The sequence below is a fragment of the Coenobita brevimanus genome, chromosome 53 (genome assembly GCF_032717465.1).
Source record: "Coenobita brevimanus isolate Jiangsu-jjx chromosome 53, ASM3271746v2, whole genome shotgun sequence".
Taxonomy (NCBI): Eukaryota; Metazoa; Arthropoda; class Malacostraca; order Decapoda; family Coenobitidae; genus Coenobita; species Coenobita brevimanus.
In genome coordinates, this window is record NC_137006.1 from 3,403,319 (window position 1) to 3,426,516 (window position 23,198).

The following is a 23,198-nucleotide window of genomic DNA, read 5'->3' on the forward strand; positions in this document are numbered from 1 at the left end:
AACACACACACACACAAGCTTGACTCATTCCTGTTAAGATACAATTAGGTAAGAACACACACACACACACACACACATACTCACTTCATATGCCTCAGCCTCTGCATGAAGCGGTGTTTGTGGCGGTGGGTGCGGAATCGAGGGTTCTGGGCGGCGTTGGGGTCCAGGTGCAGGAGGGACACCAGGTCATCGTCGGGCAGCACCGTCTCCACCCACACCCGGCTGATGTTGTCCCTGCACGACGTAACCACCATGTTGCTGACGCTGCCCCTGGAGGTGTGTTTGTTAGGATGCTGAAGTACCATATCTATCCATCTACCTATCTATCGATCTATAGCCCAACGCCCTAATCCCGCTGCCCCTGGAGGTGTGTTTGTTAGGATGCTGAAGTACCATATCTATCCATCTATAGCCCAACGCCCTAATCCCACAAAGGGTGACTGCAGACAAAGCGCCTCCAAGTCGCTCTGTCACCCACCATTTGACTGCCCTCCCCCAACTCACTCCCCCCTCCCTCATACACCTCTCAACTCCATGCCTCCATCTCATCCTCAGTCTCCCCCTCCCTCTCCCTCCCTCCACCTCACCTACATACACTCTCTTAGTCAGTCTTTCATTCTCCATTCTCTCCACATGTCCAAACCATATACCTGACACTGCCCCTGAAGGTAGCACTATCGGAAGTTAGGTAATTAGTAAGAGGAGGTCCAGCTGATTCTCACTATAACTACCTAATGTAGAGAAGCCTAATCTGATAATCCCGTTAATCTGTTATATCCGATGCCCCCCTTGAGGTGCAATATTAAGCATGTTTGAAAATAAAACATTACAGGAGCATATTCTAGTACTAAAAACATATGCTATACTCCTTCTACACTAACTTGGTCCATGATTCTGCCCTTCTGCAGCTTATTTTGTCATCCTCGTCACAGCACTTCTTCATGACTAGTGCAGTGTTACCATAATCTGTTATAACGCAGCAAGTATGACGGCACGAGGGCAATTTCTGGTTAGGTTGGAGTAAAATGGGTAGGAAACATGTACTGCAACACACTGCACCCCATTTAACAGACACTCTTCATTATAGCCACAGAAGACTGATGACCTTCGCAGTGTCTGTTAAACTCAGTATGTGGTCTATCATGGTCTGTTAAATCGAGGGTCTATCTATTTATCTATTGCCAGACGCCACTATCCCATAAAGGGTGGCCATTTGACTTTGAGTTATTTGTTTTACGGGGAGGGGCACTAACCCTCCACCAACCCACTTGCTGACACGTAGGGAGCACATATGGTTTGGTTATATGGTTACCACCCAGCGTTGTAAATGGTTTCCTGGCTTAAATCGAGGGTATACTGTATATTTATGGTTGTGTATGTACTGAACAGCAGTTTATATAATTAAGTCCTAGACCCTTATTCTCATCTGGTATCCAGTAGGGAGGCTCCCAAGCGCCTCTTCCTTTGCAATTTATTCTGGGGGCAGGTTAAAATCCCTTTGTACAATATCTATGTAGAGTATAGTGACATTAGAAGGATTTACATATCATAAAATAGGAAAGTAAGGTGTAATTAGCAAAATAAATTGCTTAGGAAAAGGTGTTCGGGAGCTTCCTGAATTGACGAAAACACAGGTCCTATAGTAATTTTACCTTAGCCTGGCCCAGTTTTTCATCCCTTTGCAGCTTATTTCACATAGCTCAGTGGCAGAATAAGACAATATACTGTGGCTCTACATCCTTCCCACTGCACTTCTTCATGACTGGCATCATATTCTAGCATTAACCTCTTTTTACAACTCAGAACTCAAAATAAAGAGAAGGCAATTTTAGACCAAGTTGGCATAAAACAGGTATAGATCATGTCAACAACGAGGTTCATACTAACAGCCTGCCACCCGATTCACATCCATACAAGTGAAAAAATTACTCAGGAAAAGGTGTTAGGGGGCTTCCGTAACTGACGAGAATGCCAGCCCTTATTCTACGTCAACAATGCTCCAAACCCAATTCAAATCCATACGAACCTTTAAGCCACAACGAGACTAACAATAAAGGAGTGTACGTACTTAGGCATGTACTCACTTAGGCGTGTACTTGCTTAGATGTGTATGTACTTAGGCGTGTACTTACTTAGGCATGTACTTACTTAGGCATGTACTAACTTAGATGTGTATGTGCTTAGGCATGTACTTACTTAGGCGTGTACATACTTGGGCATGTACTTACTTAGGCATGTACTTACTTAGGCATGTACTTACTTAGGCATGTACCTACTTAGGCATATACATACTCAGACATGTACTTACTTAGGCATGTACTTGCTGGTGTTGCGCCATGTGAAGCCCTTGACGGCTGTGGGGTGGGGCAGGTAGATGTAGCTGAAACTCACGCCCGCCCTCGTACTCTCACCGGCCACACTGCACGCCTCCTGCGGTCGGGCCGGCGCTAGCACTGCGGGTGAAACATTGGGGTATTTTAAGACAGATTCGATTTTACTTAAAGTTCCATCTATCTATTGCCAGACACCTCAATCCTGTAAGGGGTAGCCACAAACAAACTGCCTCATTGCTGCCCTGTCCCCCACCATTTCATTGTCCTGCTTAAGCCATTTTGTTTATAAAGGCTCCAACATGCCTCCAAATATCAGCCTTGGTCATCTAATGGCGGCTCTCAATGCTGCTCAATCTCTGGCAGCCTCCCCATTCAGTCCCCTATCCTTGAAGTCACACTCTATGACCTCATCCCAAGTCTTTTTTGGTCTGCCTCTCACAACCCTAACCCCAACATTCATACACCTCACTTTCTGCACCCAACTGTCATCCTCCACCCTCTCCACATGCCCAAACCATCTCAATCTGCCCCTCCTCATCACAGCACCAATACACTCCAGTCCCATCCTTCCTCTTCACTCTTCCACCATAAACCTAGCCCGCCCAGGCCTCGCATTCAAGGACGCACTGCACATCCACTTAATCACTGTAATTTGTGTAAGGTTAATAGTAATAATAACAGCAACAAACAAACGCAGTGTGTCCAGGCATCTCGAAATGATCGGATCTTGAATTTGGCTCTCTTTTGTATTTGTTTTTCTCTTGGAAGGAACAGTTATTGCAGGCTCGTGGCCTTTGGTTCCTTCTTCCTAGCATAGAAAAAAAAAAACAATAATGACAAAAACACAACTCAAGCCAATACTCACTATGCTTATTGTCATACCAGATCTTCACCAATCTATCGTTGGCGGCGGCCGTTGCGAATAGCATTCCATCGGGGGAGAAGGCGAGAAGGACGGTGGGCGCAGCGGTGACACAGCGCCACACACACACCCACCCTGTCTCATCATCATCACCATCGGTATCAAGATCAAAGGTTACCGGGCCACCACCACTGCCTAGGGTTTGAAAATAAAGGAGATTGGCTGGTGTACACAGACAGATAAAGAGAAACAATGACAGACAGACAAATGAAAAGACAACAAACACACAGCTATAGAGATGAAGGGTACACAGACAATGAGAGAGAAAAATACTAGCTACACAGACAAAGAGAGACAGACAGATGGGCAGAGAGGAGAAACAGAGAGGTCCGAGAGAAACGTGAGCAGGCCGGCGGGTATGGGCAGTAACACAACACCACACACATATCCATCCAGACTCATCATCATCATCATCACCATCAGTATCAAGATCAAAGGTTACCGGACCACCACCACCGCCTAGGGTTGGAAAATAAAGGAGTTTGGCTAGTGTACACAGACAGATAAAGACACAAAGACAGACAGATAATGACTAAAGATACACAGCTATGAAGATAGTAGGTACACAGACAATGAAACAGAAAAAAATAGTTGCTACACAGATAAAGGGAGACAGACAGACATGGAGAGAGAGGAGACAGACAGATAAAGAGAAACAAAGACAGACAGACAAATGCAATGACAACAGACACACAGATATGAAGATGGTCGGTACACAGACAAAGAGACAGACAGATGGGCGGGCAGGAGAAGTAGAGAGCTGTCAGAAAAGATTGGTGTGGGCAATAACACAACACCACACACACGTCCACCCGGCCTCATCATCATCATCGTCATCATTATCACCATCGTATCATGATCTAAAGTCACAGGGCCACCTCCATCATATGCATTCAAAGAAGGGCGTAAAATTGGGTGACACATCCAAACAACTGAAGGAATTAACATGCAGTATACAGAGAAAGATGAACAGGTATACCCAGCTAAAGACACAAATACAAGGTAGACTGCACACATAGGGAGATCCACTTCTACAGGCCACCCACCTTCCTCAGGCAGTCTGGGGTTTGGTGTGGCCCACAGCTGCAGTACTTCCCCAGCAGTGAGGAGCCTGGTGCCCTCCACATTCCATGACAGGGTGTTGATGTAGCTCTCCGCCTCTACCACGCCTGTCTGTACCCAACGGTAGTCCAGGCGCTGAAAAAAACAAAACAGGGTCGCACGTCTATATCTGGTGTGTTAACCCATGGATTGCCAGCCACAGCTCTGGCTGGGTAGCGTCCCATTGTGAGCCACAGCTCAGGCTGTGCTGGACATGCATCACCGTAAACAACTCCACCCCTACCCAAACTTACACATGGCACTACGCAAAGACGGAGAGATAGAGATTTTTTTTTTCACCAGATGATGCCCTGGATGTTTATTTTCAAGTTTATAACAAACAAAAACTAAGAAAAAAAAAATCTTCATTCTTTGCGCACCACGGGGCGGGATAAGAAAAAGGTAACTGCGCAATCCACGTATTAAGCAGGTTTTCTGATACCTCTTCCTTAGCAGTAAATTTCTGGCACACCATAACCAACTAAGGATGCTATTCTTTTGTACATCATACTGATTCCTTGTTTTTCACAGGTATGGGGAACAGACATCCATAAATTGCAAAAATTAATAACAATAATAATAACAGTAATATAATAATAGTAATAACAGCTAATAATAATAATAATAATAATAATAATAAAATAATAATAACAAAAACAATAATAATAATAATAGTAATAACATCTAATAATAATAATAATAATAATAAAATAATAATGACAAAAACAATAATAATAATAATAATAATAATAATAATAAATACAATAAAAAATCCACAAATAATGCAAACCCATCTAAAAGGTCCCCCACAGCCATAAATAAGCTAGGTGACTGCCTAAAATCCCTTTGTAGTGCCCCAAATCATCACCAGACATTTAACCATACTGTATTTCCATAAAGGTAATATTTTCAGATAAACTAACAAGAAATTATATCAAACTACCCCAACACACACCCTAAGCTAGTGCAGTCTGTCATGGCCTCTCATCTGTCAATAACCTATCTATCTATCTATCTATCTATTGCCAGATGCCTTAATCCCATATGGGGTGGCCACAAACAAATCGCCTCCATGTTGCCCTGTCCCCCGCCATTTCACTGTCCTGGTCCCAGCTCACACCCCCCTCTCTCATATACCTCTCCACTCCATCCCTCCATCTCATCCTTGGCATCCCCTTCCCTCTCCCCCCCCCTCCACCTCACTCACATACACTCTCCTTGTCATTCTCTCATTCTACATCCTCTCCACATGTCCAGATCACCTCAGTGTGTTTCAATAACCAAACCCGGCAACTTCAAAAACCATGAAGAAAAAAGGAGGGGTAACTCTACCTGTCACTCGAATATCAACACAGCTTGCATAAATATCTATCTATCTATCTACAACCCGACGCCCTAATCCTGCAAAGGGTGGCTGCAGACAAAACCCCTCCAAGTCACTCTGCCACCCACCATTTGACTGCCCTCCCCCCTCCCTCATATACCTCTCAACGCCATCCCTCCACCTCATCCTCGGTCTCCCCCTCCCTCTCCCTGCCTCCACTTCACCTACATTAATAACACAGAGAGGAATATTAAAGTGTCATATGCAGGGATAAACTAGAAACGAAGAGAGAAAAAAAATATTCCAAGAGACTGCAACCTTTCCATTGCGGACTGACAGATGGATAGATACAGTATATAGATAGAAAGACAGATAGATAGATATACAGACTTAAAGACAGACAGACAGATATACAGACTTAAAGACAGACAGATAGATATACAGATAGAGAGACAGAAAGACAGATATACAGACTTAAAGACAGACAGATAGATATACAGACTTAAAGACAGACAGATAGATATACAGACTTAAAGACAGACAGATAGATATACAGATAGAGAGACAGAAAGATAGATTACATAACTAAGAAGACAGACAGACAGACAGAGACATAAAGAAGGGGGTAGAGAGAAGCTGCCAAGACTACCAACAAACGTACATGTGAACTTGTCTGTGCGAGAAGCGGTGTCGGCTCGAAGATGCACACAAGGGTGGCGTAGGCGGCGGCGATCTTCCCCGTGTCGGATGAGCAGTCGACGCAGGATATCTGTACGTTGTCGTGGCACACCCCCGGCACCACCTGCACGCGCTCGAAGGTGCTGGCTAGGATCACAAGGTTGCAGCCAGCAGCGTATGCCTGTTGGGGAAGAGGTGGTGGCCTTTGTTTTAACTGATTATTATTATTATTATCACTATTATTATTATTATTATTATTATTATTTCACTCTCATCTTAAATGTCGGGACCAACTGCCTAGTCCCGGGCTCCTATGCTCCTCATGGGGCAACGTTGGACTGGATGATGGATGGATAGATTATTATTATTATTATTATTATTACTGTTGTTGTTGTTGTTGTGGCGGTGGTGGTGGTGGTGATGTAGGAAGTGTTACGAGAAATACTCTGAGATGGTTTGGCTATGTGGAGAGGATGCACAATGAGGGACTGGTTAAGAGTGAGAGTGTGTGTGTGTGTGTGTGTGTGTGTGTGTGTGTGTGTGTGTGTGTGTGTTCTTACCTACCTTACCTAATTGTATCTTTACAGGAATGAGTCAAGCTCGTACTGTCCCGTGTCTTAAACCATATTTATCGTACATATCCTTAAATTTGTGAATTGTTTTGGCACACACTATTTCATTCGGTAGTGCATTCCATTGATCAATTGCTCTGTTTGGGAAACTGAATTTCCTTACGTCTTTATCACCTCTCTTCTTATGCAGTTTTTTGCAGTGTCCTCTTGCTGATGCTTCTCCATATGTTAAGTAATCATTTATGTCTATTTTCCCCTTTCCTGATATGCACTTATATAGCATTATCATGTCACCTCTTTTCCTTCTCTCCTGTAGTGTTGGTAGATTCAGTTTATTTAGTCTTTCTTCGTAGCTTAGGTCCCTTAAGCTTGGTATCCATCTTGTAGCAGCCCTTTGAACTTTTTCAATCTTGTCTATATGCTTTTTGAGATGAGGACTCCAGACTACTGATGCATATTCCAGGGTTGGTCTAATGAATGATGTTATTATCCTTCTTAGCATGTCTTCATTTATGTATGTGAATGTTATTCTCATATTTGCAAGCAGTGTATACATGTTCCGTACCTTCTCGCTGATGTGGTCAGCCGGAGATAGTCTGTTATTGATAATCACACCTAGGTCTTTCTCTCTTTCTGATGTGTATAGGGTTTTATTTCCTAACTTATAATCCCAATCAGGTCTTTTTCCACTTTTACCAAACTTGATTACATGACACTTGTCCACATTGAATTCCATTTGCCATGTACTACTCCATTCATGAAGTTTATTTAATTCTTCTTGTTGCTCTTTACAAGAGTCTGTGTTAGTAATTCTCCTTTGTATTTTTGCATCATCTGCAAACATATTCAGATAGCTCTCATTTCCAGTGTTACTGTTTATATCATTTATATACACTAAAAACATGATTGGTGCCAGCAATGAACCCTGTGGTACTTCACTAGTCACTTCTTTCCATGATGAATAGTTTCCTCTTAGTAATGTCCTCATTTCTCTTTTTATGAGAAAGTCTTGCATCCAACAAAACAGTTTGCCTCGAATTCCTCCTTGATGGTACAGTTTCCATAAGAGTCTTTGGTGTGGTACTGTGTCAAAAGCTTTCTTGAAATCTAAATAGATACTGTCCATCCATCCTTCCCTTTCCTGTATTGTGTTTGTTACTCTGTCATAGTAGCTCAACAGATTAGTAACACATGATTTTCCTTTTCTGAAACCAAACTGTCTTTCTGTTATCATACTGTGTTCTTCTAGATGATTTACCCAAGCTTTTCTTATAAGTTTTTCTAATACCTTGCTTACAACACTGGTCAGTGATACTGGTCGGTAGTTGAGAGGATTTTGTCTATTTCCTTTCTTGAATAAGGGGACAATATTTGCTTTTTTCCAAATATCAGGTAGTTTACCTTGACTCAAGGATTTCTTGAAAATTAAAAATAATGGTTTACTTAACTCCTTTGCACATTCTCGTAGTACCCAACATGAAATTTCATCAAGACCACTTGCTTTTCCTCTGTCTAATCAACTCCTCCTGTATTACTTTTTCTGCTATTTGTATATCTGGTAGTATGTGTGGACATGCGTGTTCCACATAGTCCCTCTCAAAAATTTTTTCTTCTGTAAAAACTAATTGGAAATTCTTATTTAGTGCTTCACAAATATCTTTCTCTTGTGTATAAGTGATTCCCTCGTCCGTAATGGATTGTATTATATCTTTTACTTTGGTTTTGCTTCTGATATAGCTGTAAAACAGCTTTGGTTGATCACTACTTTTATTTATTATATCCTCCTCAAACTGTTTTTGGGCTTCCCTCCTTATTCTTGTATAGTCGTTTCTTGCCTGTTTGTAATTATTATACGCCCTTTCACTATTGTGTCTTCTGTATCTATTCCACAACAAATCTCTTCTTTCTTTTGATTTTTTACATTCTGTATTGAACCATTTCTGTATTTTCTTATCTGCTTCTTTGTGCTGTGGGATGTACTTCTGGACTCCTATTTCATAAAATTCACAAAATTTTTTATATACAGCATTTAAATCTTGTCCTCTAAGCTCATTTTCCCAATCAACTTCTAAGAAATACTTCTTTAGGTCTTGATAATTTCCCTTTTTATAGTTTAGGCTCTTTTTGTAACTGTCATTGCTGTTTACTATGTCATATGCTATCCTGAAGTTATAATTTAGTACCGCATGATCGCTTTTGCCGAGTGGAGGGTGATATATTAAACTGTCAATCTCATTTTCTTGCCTAGTAAATATTAGATCTAGCACTGAAGGTACATCAAGTCCTCTTTTTCTGGTGGTTTCCCTCACATGTTGCATTAAGAAAAACTCTTGTACGAGATCCAGGAGCTTTTGGTCCCAACAGCTTTCTTGGCTATTTATATCTAGAGTATTCCAATTTATATTTGTATTGAAGTCCCCAGTTAGTATAATTCTTTCTGATTTCTCTTCCATGTTATGTAGCAATGATCTTATACTCTGAATTGTACTCTCTGCCAGGTCCTCATATTCGTCACTTTCCCATGTGTTTGATCTGGGTGGCATGTACAAATTGGCTACAATTACTTTACCTTCAGATGTGTTGATCTCTACTGCAATCAGTTCTACTTGTGATGGTATATCTAGGTTTATTTCCTTGACTTTTAGATTTTTCTTAGTTAATATTATAATTCCTCCTTTTTTTAAATTTCTGTCTCTTCTCCATATATTGTATTCCTCTAAGTTTAGTATGTCATTGGATATCCTTGGTGTTAATTTTGTTTCAGTAAGGCATATTATTTGTGGTTCATTTTCTCTGACATAATCATTCATCTCTAGTAATTTAGATACCATTCCATCCACATTTGAGTACATCAACTTTATCATCCTGTTTATATACTTGTCCTGACATGGTTCTACTACCTTCCTCCTTTTTCTTCCATCCTGTTTGTGTACCACTTTCGTACCTGCAATCCTATTACTTTGTAAAAAAATTTCTTCTTCTCCTCTTCTGATCTTCCCTCATTTTTTGTTTTTGCTTCCTCCCTTTTCTCTTTCAGTAATTCCAGTAACTCTTGTGTTAGGCATCTTTTTATTCCTACATTTTTGAACTCCTCTTTTTCCATAAGATTCTTTACATTTTTTAGTATCTCTTCCACAGTGTTTACACTCTGGAAAGTCACCTTTAGAGGTCTTGTCTTGCTTTTCTCGTATTTCCCTAACCTTTTGTGTTCCTCTATGTCTTTACTACAGATTTCCTCTGATACTTCTTTCAGTAAGCTCATTACATTTGCCATCTCCTTTTTGTCTCTTGTGATCTTGTTTTTAACTTCTTCCTCTTCTATACCAGTGATTACTATTGATTTATTTATCTCTACTGAATCTCTGACTAACTTTGGATTGTTTTGGATTATTCTTTTCACTTCCTTTTTAATGCTTTTTTCCTCCACCCTTGTTTCTAAGTCTTTCTTTACTTTCACCATTTCAGCATACGTGGTTTCTACATCATTTTTGTAGCTTTGCACAGCTTCATTTACTTGTGTTATCTTCTCCTCAATATCACTGCTCTGGTCCATAAGACTGTTTGCTTGCCTAATTGTCTCTGTGTCATTTTTGAACTCTTCCATAACTCTCTCGTGATCGACTACTGTACTTGCCATTTCACTCACTTTCTTCCTAAGCGTACTCAGTTCCACTGTTAGTTCACTGATGGTTGTGTCTTTCTTATTGGCCTCCCTTCCTAGTTTTTCTATCTCTTCCTTTTGCAAGTGCATTTGCTTCTTTATTTCATCAATTTCATTTTTGAAAGCCATTTCTAGTATGTGTACACGTTCAACCAGTCTATTGTGAGTCTCCACTTCAACCAGTTCTTGGTAGAAATCATCATTTTGCTTTTTACTTTTATCCCTTTTCTTTTCCAAATTTGTTTTACTGAAGTATGTATCCATTTTGTAATACTAAATGAACAGAGTATGTACTTACAGAGTATGTACACTTTCCTCGTGTTGCTGTAGTCTAAACAAACCCAGCTGACTCAGCACATTTTTTTTCCTCGTGGTTCTTTGTTCTTTTTGAACCAGTCTTGTTTAAACTTATTATTTTTTTTCCTTTTAATATGAAAATTCATTTAGTCTAACCTGGTACAGAGCTTGACTCATTCAAAGATACTAATTTAGGTAATGCCACTGGCCGTGATGGTCCGGTACGGAGCGCCGATGCTGCACGTGTGTGTGTGTGTGTGTGTGTGTGTGTGTGTGTGTGTGTGTGTGTGTGTGTGTCCGTGCATGTCCGTGCATGCGTGCATGTGCGTTCGAGCATGTGTACATACCGTGAATGGGATGCCCTCCACACTGCCGACAGCAAAGCAGCGGTCGCCAGCATTACACGCGCCGGTCAGGATCTGGTGGCACTTCATCCTGGCACTTGGCACTCCCCTGGCTCACACTCCTGCAAATATGAGACAATATGCTCAGTACGTGGAAATGAGTTAGTTGAGAGGAGCCTGTGGAATCACATGGAGAGACAGACTGACAAATGAGGACGTGAAGGAGTGTTGTGGTGTGGATGTGGATGTGATAGGAAGCGTTAGGAGAAACACACTGAGGTGATTTGGCCATGTGGAGAGGATGGGGAGCGAGAGACTGACGAGAAGAGTGTATATGAGTGAGGCGGAGGGGGAGGCCAAGGATGAGATGGAGCGATGGAGTGGAGAGGTATATTAAATAGGGGGGTGTGAGCTGGGAGCAGGGCAATGAAATGGCTGGAGACAGGGTGACATGAAGGCGATTTGTTTGTGGCCAACCCTCATGGGATTAAGGCATCTGGCAATAGACAGATAGATAGACATGAATCATGCAGTAACTATTGTAATTAATTGGAAAATATGGTTACGATATTGTGAGTGTTCAGATAATTATAATATTGTACAAGAATCGTTCTGTAACTATGGTCATTAAGTGGAAAATATGAGTATGGTATTGTGAGTGTTAATTATGAATGATGATGATAAAGAGCATAAATGATGATGATGATGATATACATTGATGCTGCTGCTGCTGATGATGATGATACCAGGATGTGAAAGATAAGTGGGAGATGCGTTGAGACTAAAATGATTATGATGATGATGATGATGAAGAATATAACAGACAGGCAGCATATGAGTTAAGGCAATAATGATGATGAAAGACAGGAAGAAGTATTGAGACAAAAATTATGATGGTGATAAAGAATATAAAAGTTACAACATATATATGAGTTACAAAAATGATGATGATGATGATAATAATAATAAAGATCAAAAGAGATTAGCTGCATAGGCCTATGTGCTGAGAATATACTGGTGATGATGATGATGATGACAAAGAATATGAAAGCTAAGCAGTGTAAGTGTTAAGACAATAATGATGATGATGATGATGATGATGATGACAAAGAATATGAAAGCTAAGCAGTGTAAGTGTTAAGAAAATGATGATGATGATGAACATGGAAAATAAAGAGTGTTTTTGAGATAATGCTACAGAAGATATGAATGTAACTGAGCCACATTTCTGTAGGAGGGAGGGGGAGACCGAGGATGAGGGAGACCGAGGATGAGATGGAGGGAGGGGGAGACCGAGGATGAGATGGAGGGAGGGGGAGACCGAGGATGAGATGGAGGGAGGGGGAGACCGAGGATGAGATGGAGAGAGGGGGTGACCAAGGATGAGATGGAAGGATGGTGTTGAGAGGTATAAGAGAGGTGTGTGTGTGTTCCATGTGTATATATTTTTTATCATAATGTAATGCCAAAATCCCAGTGTTAACATATACAAAATTCTTAGGTACTGGTAACTGAAGCTATTAAGTGTGCCAGTAAACATACATAACTGGAAATCAATCACAAAAACAAGTTCAGTCAAAATCTGGGTCAAACTGCAGGAGACCTCCCACTAAAGTTGTGGCACACGACTCTGAGGTTGTTATTATTGTGCCCAGGCAACCTACCAATCAAAAGTGCATCTAATTTCGTGTATAAAATGAAACGCATGTGATTCGTGTATAATAATATTCATGTATGATATATTCGTGCATAATAATATGATTCGTGTATAATATGATACAAAATCAGATGCACTTTTGAATGGTAGGTTGGCAGGGTACGATAATAAACCTCAGAGTCGTGCGCTGCAACTATAACAAATGATTATCTTTCAAAATTAATGTTACTAAAGGCCACATAATTCATGACACCCAGCCTCTGAAAATACCATGTTACTTAGGGGCAAAGTTTTGTTGACATCAGCAGTGGCATGCTGCAGAGGGCAATGGGTCACTCAGCACACACAACTCATTTGTCCCAATCATTCATGTAGGTCAGGTTAGGGTGAATTAAGTTAGGTTTGCCTGATTTAGGTTAGGTTAGGTCACGTCAAAGTTAGCAGGGATGAATGATTAGGGACAGACTGACTTGGGGCCGAATCTTCATAAAGTCAACGGTTTGCACGTAAAACTTGAGGTTGTATAGTTATCCTTAATATTACCAATTTCCACAACTTTATAAAGCCATCATAGTCACAAGTACATTTTAGTTTACTAAGAAAAAAATTAGCAGTTATAAATTCTAGGCATGGGAGCTCTCTTGCAATTTCACCTTTCAGATAACAGGGAATTTTATATATATAGGCCTATCAGAATTTTTTGCCTTTTGGGTATTCTACATATTCTTAGTTTTAAGGCAACATTTACCTAATTGGGGGAGGGCAGTCTAATGGTGGGTGACAAAACGACTTGGAGGCGTTTTGTCTGCGGCCACCCTTTCTGGGATTAGGGCGTCAGGCTATAGACAGATAGATAGATAGACAGATTTCAGATTCCAGTCATCAGGAGACAGTGAGATGGTGATAGTGTGATAGACGGCTCATTATTTATCAGTGAAAGTGATGTGAGTCATGTAAATGATGAATTTAATGGACAAACTGCAGGACAGCTCCCATTTATAAAAGATAAAGTTTTAAGGCTGTTATTCAAGTGTGCGAAGTTAGGTTTGTTGACATTGGCAGTGGTGTGCTAAAAAGGGTCCTGGTCATTTCGGCCATAACTTAACCTAACTTCAGCAATCTCATCTTGCTGAAGTTTGGTTACTTAAGCTGTACAGGCTATTAGATGATTCGGACGTTACGGCCTAATTGACTTACAGCCGAAACGACTGCAACCAGCTACAAAAAATGGGAGAAATGGAGTTCCCCCCGAGCTAAGCCCTGTATTGGGCTATATAGCCCCGCCAGGGTTACAGGAGGGAGCTACCCCTCCCGGCACGGCAGCCCGGGCGAGGCTCGAACTTGCAATCCCCCGATCACAAGTCCAGCGCGCTACCACTGTGCTACAAAAGGGAATGGGTCAATTCAGGTCCGAAGTTCATTCGTCCCCAAATCACTCACGTCAGTTAGGTTTGGTTAGGTGAAGTTGTGACACATTAGTTTAGGTTTGTAGACGCGAATAATTAGTGGCGGACTGACATTGCAGCCACATCAGCCTAAATGTCCAACGTGGCAGGTGGCCGTCTGCCACGGTTTACGTGTAAAACTGGTGGTTTTATGGCTGATATCTTTATAATTACACATTTCCCCAACTTTTTAAAAGATATCGCAATGATAATTACATTATAGTTTACTGAGAAAAATAAACAATTGTACATTTTATGCATGGAAGGTCTCCTGCAGTTTCACCTCTGAAAGTGCAAAGTGTACTACTGAACAAAAATGACAGATAAAATAAGACTAAAACTAAGGTCAGTCGAAATATGTCAACGCCTTCCATGACAGGATAAGGCGCACCATAATTCCACCAATATTTCTTCTTCAGTTTACCATTTATGCCATCCAATACCTGCCCTACTGATAAATAATAAACTATACTTCACATCACCCTCCTGTCACAGCTTCCTTGCAGCCAGTTACTCACCAAATAACGGCAACATCATGGGTGTCTGGCTCAGCCTCCTAGGTCGATGTTTTCGTCTGTCAAAGTGTCCGTCTGAGTTGGATGATGACATTATTATCGAAATTTACTTCCACAGAATAGAAAATAAACCTACACATCTCAATTAACGCAGTTTCCCATAGAATAATTTGGGTGATTCTTTTATTTTTATATAGCGATTAGAGCGAAAATAGGCGATTATTTGGTAACAGGAAGCCGAAGTCAATGTTCAAAATAATACCTGAAAGCAATGTCACAAGGTTGAGGAGCCATCTGTTGGTGAAAAGTCAAACTATTTGGTTGTCATGGCAACCTGCCGGCAGCTTCATTTGACACATGAGAGATGGCATATTGGTTCGTTAACACCTCTTCCTTGGCAACTTATTTTGCATATTAAACTCCACTGTCCTCTTGCATGTTGTTGATGTAAACTGTGTCGATATTAAGATGATATAAGCAATATTTAAGAGCATGTTAAGGTGTAATATGTTTTAATACTTTTTGGAGGCTTGGTGGATGAGTTTGGGAGTGTGTAAGAAACGGAATCTAAAGGTGAATGTAGGGAAGAGTAAAGTGATGGTCTTTGAAAGAGGTGAAGTCAGTGAATGTGCAGCGAGGTTGGATGGTGAGGAATTGGAAAATGTGAGTACGTTTAAGTACTTGGGTAGTGTGATGAGTAAGGATGGAGGTTTGCAGGGTGAAGTGCTTGAAAGGGTACAGCAGGGAAGAAAGGTTGCTGGTTCTTTGAAAGCAGTGATAAGAAACAGGGAAGTGAGCATGGAAGTGAAAAAGTTACTACATGACAGTATTGTGATACCAACTCTAACGTACGGAAGTGAAGCTTGGACGTTGTTGGAAGGACACGAGTCAAGAGTGTGAGACGTGGAAATGAGTTATTTAAGAGGAGCCTGTGGAGTCACATAGAGAGACAGGCTGACGAATGAGGATATAAAGGAGCGTTGTGGCGTGGATGTGGATGTGATAGGAAGTGTTATGAGGAACACACTGAGGTGGTTTGGCCATGTGGAGAGGATGGAGGGTGAAAGACTGACGAAGAGAGTGTATGTGAGTGAGGTGGAGGGGGGAAGAGGGAGGGGGAGGCCGAGGATGAGATGGAGGGATGGGGTGGAGAGGTATATGAGAGAGGGGTGTGTGAGTTGGGAGCAGGGCAGTGAAATGGCGGGGGACAGGGCGACTTGGAGGCGATTTGTTTGTGGCCACCCCAAACGGGATTGAGGCGTCTGGCAATAGATAGATAGATTTTTTAACACCTCCTTGGCGACTAATTCTGCATTTTACTTATGACTATCCTCTTATATGTTACTGATATGAACTTTGTAGGTATTAAGACGAAATAAACTGTATACCCGAGAACGTTTAGGTGTAATATACAAAATAAATTGCTACAGAAGAGGTGTTACGACAAATCTTTTGCAAATGACTACGCAACGTATTAGTAAATTTCGAAGGTTCAGCTGCTGCAAAGGGCAAGAGAGCAATGTCTACCCGCGCCCCGCCAGTCGAGGTGGTTATGCCCATGCTGTAAAGAAAGATATTGGCAGATCAAGCAATTATGTTTAAGACTCCCTGCAAAAGCACTTGTTCAAAATGCGTATTACACATCCGTGCGTCATAAGTGTTGATCATTTCTGCCGGAGTCCTTCACATCTGGAAAAGCGATAAAGGGAAATTTCATCTTTTTGCACCCGAAGACAGGTAAAACAGAAAATTAGTGATAGAATTTCGTCTTTCTGCGCGTATGATGATCACCCAAGGACAGCATTATTGTTAGGCATAATTTAGGTATGCTTCTGTTCCCAAGAGATTAACCTCCCTAATGCGCAGGGCACACTCAGGTGGCTCTCTCCCATGGAAGCAATCATTATTGCAGGGAAAATCAAAGAACTGCCTGAGGGCCTCCCAAGCAGCAGCTCCATTGTGCCACAGCCGCCGCTTCTTGGGAGGGTCCACACAAAGTATATATACTCTGGGTCCACAGGCCTCACTGGGGCGATAGGACAGGTTAAGGTGACAAGGTTGTGATCGGAGGAGCCCAACTGAGAGGAAAGATTAAGAGTGTAAGTTGAAGGATTAATTGTACGGAATAGGTCAAGTATGTTGGAACTCTCACCAAGGCGGTCAGGGTTACGGGTAGGGTGCTGGATAGGCAATAAGTCAACTGTAGGCTACTGGTTAATAGTTATAGACATGTAATGATTATAGGCACCAGCATATATCTCATAGTACACTAGGTACCACTTACACCACTGGCAATGTCTGGTGCTCAGGTAAAGACGTACACATCCTCTAACCAGAATGCATGTACAGTAAATCTAGCAATCATTTTCCAGACGTTCGAGAATGCAGCATCACGTAGGGTAACTGTTGAAATGAGCCCATGCTGTGGAAAAGTACTAGATATACACACACCTCCACCATGCAGTATGTATACCTGGCAGTGAGGTATGGCAGTGAGAGAGCCCGGGAGATTGATAGGAGGCGGAAGGAAGCTAGGAGATAGTTAGGAGGTTCGCCGTCACGCTGCGTTACTATGTCCGTCACATCACTATATAACTAACAATAAACCCCGTAACCTAAGAGTGTCTATACGTCACCTCACCAACGATGCAATGTAGACAGAGGGGGCAAGTGAAACAGAGCGGCACCTACGTTAAGATAAAACCCCACAACAGCTATCCAACGCCTCTACCTATCTAGTGTCAGACGCCTTAATCCCGTAAGGGATGGCCACAAACAAATCGCCTCCATGTCGCCCTGTTCCCCGCCATTTCACTGCCCTGCTCCCAGCTTACACCCCCCTCTCTCATATACCTCTCCACTCCATCCCTCCATCTCATCCTTGGCCTCCCCCTCCCTCTCCCCCCCTCCACCTCAATCACATACACTCTCCTAAGTCTCTCACTCTCATCTTTTCCACATGGCCAAACAACCTCAATGTGTTTCCAACGCCCCACTACTTAATATTGCTAAAAACGCTTATCCACACAATCGACACTAGGAGCACATCTACCTAGCTACTTACCTACCTTCCTACCTTATCCTATTAACAGCCGTACAAGCACCTCATAGGTCATTAGCCTTGATCATTCTTTTTCTGTGCCTGCCCTCCTCTCTTCCTATTTCTCCCATCTTTCCTGTCACTTCTTATTGCTTTTCTTTCCTTTTCAGGTGGCTTTACATTGAGTGACAAGCCAAATGGTTTCCTGTAAGCCAAGAAACCATTTACAGCGCTGGGTGGTAACCATATAACCAAACCATACGTGCTCCCTACGTGTCAACAAGTGGGTTGGTGGAGGGTTAGTGCCCCTCCCCGTAAAACAATAACTCAGAGTCAAACGGCCACCCCTTACGGGATAGTGGCGTTTGGCAATAGATAGATAGATAGGTAGATAGACAAGCTGCTCTGGGTCATGGAGGACAGAGAAAACGTAGCCTTGTTAGGTGGATCAGTGAAAGGAGAGGAGCCAAAGGTGGTGGTGAACATTGAATTATCCTAGAATGGAGATTTCAGAGAGAAGAGAAATTGATGATGATGATGATAACCATAGGTATTAGCTGCAGAATTACTGATGAGAGAGAGACGGCTAAAAAACGGATAGATAGATATAGATAAAAGATAGAATAGATAACACAGATACTCCTCGGTTAATTTATATCTGACGGAACTGGATCAATTTCAATTTAAATTCAAAATCTTGGTCGTGAGGAAATCAGTGAACCTTTGTTATGGGGTAGCATTAAGTCTCCTTGGTTACTAGTCGAAAATATCCGTTAATCTGACTACCCTTGGCCATCAACTGAGAGAGAGAGAGAGAGAGAGAGAGAGAGAGAGAGAGAGAGAGAGAGAGAGAGAGAGAGAGAGAAGGGGGACGAACGGATGGATGAGAGAGAGGGGGGAGGGGGGAGACAGACAGATGGATGAGAGAGAGAGAGAGAGAGAGAGAGAGGTCACCAGGAATCAATCAAGTGTGAGACGAAACCTCCTACGCATGCCCCCCCCTTCTCTCTCTCTCTCTCTCTCTCTCTCTCTCTCTCTCTCTCTTTCTCTCTCTCTCTCTCCAGTCAGTCTCACTCTTCCCTCCCTTCCCTCCACACCAGCGCGCTTCCCTCCACCTCCTCCTTCCTTCCCGCCAAAACGCTCCGGTCTCGAACTTCCGCAATCCCTTTTCCTGAGCGATTTATTCTGCGTGTTGATGGAAATTATCTCTGGAATTCCCGTAACCCTTTTCCTGAGCGATTCATTCTGTGTTGATGGAAATTATTTCTGGAATTTCCGTAACCCCTTTTTCTTAGCGATTTATTGTGCTGGTGGAAATTGTCTGGAATTTCCGTAACCCCTTTTCCTGAGCGATTTACTTTGCGTGTTGATGGAAATTATCTCTGGAATTTCCGTAACCCCTTTTCCTGAGCGACTTATTCTGTATTGATGGAAATTATCTCTGGAATTTCCGTAACCCTCTTTCCTTAGCGATTGATTCTGTTAATGGAAAATTATGTCTGGAATTTTCGTAACCCTTTTCCTTGAGCGATTTATTTTGCGTGTTGATGGAAATTATATCTGGAATTTCCGTACCCCCTTTCCCTGAGCGATTTATTTTGCATGTTCATGATTATGCAGATATTAAAATGAAATCAGTCAAAGACAGGAAATGCTAAGGTGTTATACGGTATGCTAAATAAATCGCCTTTCTGCATCATAAAAGAGGATACGGAGGTGAAATAAACAAGATGAATCGCTAAGGAAAAGGTGTTAAGAATCGAGTCTTCCCTCCCTCACTCGTCGGATGGTGGAGGAAAAAATTTAATAGCCTAAACGTTTTTAAAATTCCACTGAGACTGATTTTGAACAGTCCGCTGTCAATTTGAAAAGTCCATTGAGATTCTTGGAAAGTTCGTTGACAATTTTGAAAAAGACCGTTGAAAAGTCCCGTGTCATTTTTAAGTCTGTTGAGATTTTGAAAAGTTCGTTGAGTTTTCAAAAGTTCGTTGACAGTTTTGAAAAGTTCGTTGAATTTTGAAAAGTTCGTTGACATTTTTGAAACGTCGAGATTTTTCAAAAGTTCGTTGAAACTTCTGAGGCCCGTATTCTCGTCGGTGAAGAGAGCTCCCTAATTTCTTTTTCTACGCTTTTTTTTTTTATGTGAGGAAGAAGGAACCAAAGGCCGCGAGCCCGCAAAACTGTTCCTTCCAGGAGAAAAAGATACAAGAGAGAGCCAAAATCAAGATCCATTCATTTTGAGATGCCTGGACACACTGCGTTTGAAAGACTGGAGATTATAGGAAGCAGGAAATACAGACAGAGGGAGACAGTTCCAGAGTTGACCTGTTGCATAAATGAAGGACTAGGAGTAACGGTTAACTCTTGCATTAGAGAGTTGGACAGAAAAGGGATGAGAGTTTGCTGCTAGACGGGTGCTACGCGCCCGTCGTAGAGGTGGAGGAATGCATGCAGACAGTTCAGAGAAGCAGTGACCATTGAAGTAGCGATAGAAAAGAGATAAAGATGCAACAGTGCGGCAAAGAGACAGAGGTTGAAGGGAGTCAGTAAGAGGAGGAGAGTTAATGAGACGAAAAGCCTTTAACTCCACCCTATTGAGAAGAGCTGTATGTGGGGAGCCTCTCCACACATGAGAGTTGTACTCCACACAGGGGCGGATAAAACCCCTGTATAGAGTCAACAATTGTGCAGGGGTAAAGAAGGAACGGAGTCGGCTTAGCACACCCAATCTCTTGGAAGCAGATTTTACAAGAGATATCTTTCCAAGATAAGTCCTGAGTAAATGAAACCCCAAGCATGTTCAAGGTTGATGCAGGATTAAGTAGAATATTATTAAACATTAGTGGGTATACCTGTGGAAGATTTTGTCGGGTTGATAGGTGTAAAAACTGAGTCTTTGATGCATTAAAAACAACCAGATTATTTTTACCCCAGTCAGAGATATGAGCCAAGTCAGACATTAGGTGTGCCATAACCTCATCCCTTGTTTGTTGAAGTAACTGCTGAGATGGACGTTATGGGAACCTAATGGAAAGGTGAAGGGTGGAGTCATCAGCATATGACTGGATAGGGTTAGATGTACAGCTTAGAAGGTCATTGATGAATAAAAGGAAGAGAGTTGGTGATAGGACAGAGCCCTGAGGAACACCACTGTTAATAGACCTAGGAGAAGAACGATGGCCGTCTACAACAGCGGCTATAGAACGACCAGAAAGGAAGCTAGAGATGAAGGCACAGATAGAAGGATTGAAACCGTAAGAGGGCAGTTTGGAAATTAAAGATTTATGCCAGACTCGATCGAAAGCCTTTGAGATGTCAAGTGCAATGGCAAGGCTTTCGCCAAAGTCCCGAAAGGAGGATGACCAGGAGTCTGAAAGATAGGTGAGAAGATCGCCATTGGAGCGTCCCTGACGGAACCCATACTGACGATCAGAAAGAAGGTTGTGATAGGAAAGATGCTTTAAAAAATTTTCTATTGAGAATTGGCTCGAAAACTTTTGAGATACAGGATGTTAAAGCAATTGGACGATAGTTAGAGGGTTGGGAATGGTCACCCTTCTTTGGGACTGGCTGAATGAGAGCAAACTTCCAGCAAGAAGGAAAGGTACAAGTTGATAGACAAAGGTGAAAGAGTTTGCCTAGGCAGGGTGTAAGCACAGAAGCACAGTTCTTGAGAACAACAGGAGGGACCCCATCAGTCCCATATGCCTTGTTAGTACTGAGGCCAGTGATGGCAGAAAATACATCAGCTGAAGAAATTTTAATGTCAGCCATGAGCAAGTCAGAGGGATGAAGTGATGGAGGAACAGCACCGGAATCGTCTAAGGTGGAAATGGAGGAGAAAGTCTGAGCGAAGAGATCTGCTTTATCAGTAGAAGAAAATAATAGCTATAGAGCCATCAGAGTAGAAAAGAGGAGGGAAGGATGATGATGTAAAGTTGTTGGAAAGGTTTTTGGCAAGGTGCCAGAAGGAGGGGGAGGAATTCGAGTTAGAGAGTTGAGAACATTTAGTACAGATGAAATTATTTTTAGCAGAGTGAAGAACAAACTTAGCACGATTCCGGGCAGAAACGTTTAAAGATGTGATTCAGGGGTGGGTTGGCTCCGGTACCTTTTATAGGCCCTCTCCTTGTTGCGGACAGCATTAGAACAAGCGTGATTAAACCAAGGCTTTCTTGCATTAGTCAAATGATATGAGAAAGGAATGTATGCTTCCATGCCCGAGAGAATAACCTCTGTATTGCGCAAGGCACACCCAGATGGCTCCTGGCCATGGAAGCAATAATCATCCCAGGGAAAATCAAAGAAGTACTGCCTGAGGGCCTCCCAGTCCGCGGCTCCAAAGTGCCACAGATGACATATCTTTGGAGGGTTTGCTGTCCGTACCTGGGCGATAGGACAGGTTAAGGTGATGAGGTTGTGATCGGAGGAGCCCAACAGAGAGAAACGATTAACAGTGTAAGCAGAAGGATTAGTTGTAAGGAAGAGGTCAAGTATGTTGGAACTCTCTCCAAGGCAGTCAGGGATACAGGTAGGGTGCTGTACAAGCTGCTCTAGGTCATTAAGGATAGAAAAGGTGTAGGCTTGTTCACCAGGTGGATCAGTGAAAGGAGAGGAGAGCCAAAGGTGGTGGTGAACATTGAAATCTCCTAGAATGGAGATTTCAGAGAAAGGAGCAATGGATAGAATGCGTTCCATCGTAGAAGTAAGGTAGTCAAAGAATTTTTGATAGTAGAATTAGGGGATAAGTAAACAGCACAGATATATTTAGTCAGGGAATGACAGGAAAGCCGAAGCCATAGTGTAGAGAATTCAGAAGAATCGAGTTCAGGAACACGAGAGCAAGATAAGTCGTTGCGTATATATACACAACAGCCACCTTTGGCTTTGAAATGAGTATAGAGAAAGTAGGAGGATACAGAAAAGGGTTTGCTGTCAGTTGCCTCAGACAGCTGAGTCTCAGTTAGGAAAAGAAGGTGAGGTTTAGAGAAGGAGAGGTTGTGCTCAACAGAGCGAAAGTTAGAGGAAAGGCCGCGAATGTTGCAGAAATGAAGAAGGAGAGAGTCAGACAGTGGTTCCAGGCATCTTGAGTCGTCACCGGGAGAGGGGCGGAGTGTGGGAGCACTTATTTTAGATATGACTCGTTAATATCCTTTTGTACGTCATTTATACAGTGGGTGCTGATATTGGAAGGATTTAGCTAACAGAGAATAGGACAGCAAGGTACCAAAGTGTTTCATAAGAGCCTGAGACCACTGATAAACCCAAAATTTATTCTTAAACACGCAAGGAAGCTGAGAAACGGTTTA

The 23,198-nt window shown here is 42.2% G+C and overlaps 1 protein-coding gene across 1 annotated transcript in view; it reads right to left on the minus strand.

The window, feature by feature from the left end:
• The window catches only part of Rbcn-3A (rabconnectin-3 alpha), a 112,108-nt gene extending 97,201 nt beyond the window's left edge, over positions 1-14,907 (minus strand). The window contains exons 1-7 of the mRNA XM_080273149.1: positions 14,853-14,907; positions 11,236-11,354; positions 6,342-6,539; positions 4,271-4,452; positions 3,199-3,386; positions 2,309-2,453; positions 85-270 (exon numbers count right to left, since the gene is read on the minus strand). Coding sequence (XP_080129275.1) covers positions 85-270; positions 2,309-2,453; positions 3,199-3,386; positions 4,271-4,452; positions 6,342-6,539; positions 11,236-11,322 — 986 coding nt within the window. The 5' untranslated portion in view covers positions 11,323-11,354; positions 14,853-14,907. The remainder of the gene's footprint in view (positions 1-84; positions 271-2,308; positions 2,454-3,198; positions 3,387-4,270; positions 4,453-6,341; positions 6,540-11,235; positions 11,355-14,852) is intronic.
• Positions 14,908-23,198: the final 8,291 nt, after the last annotated feature.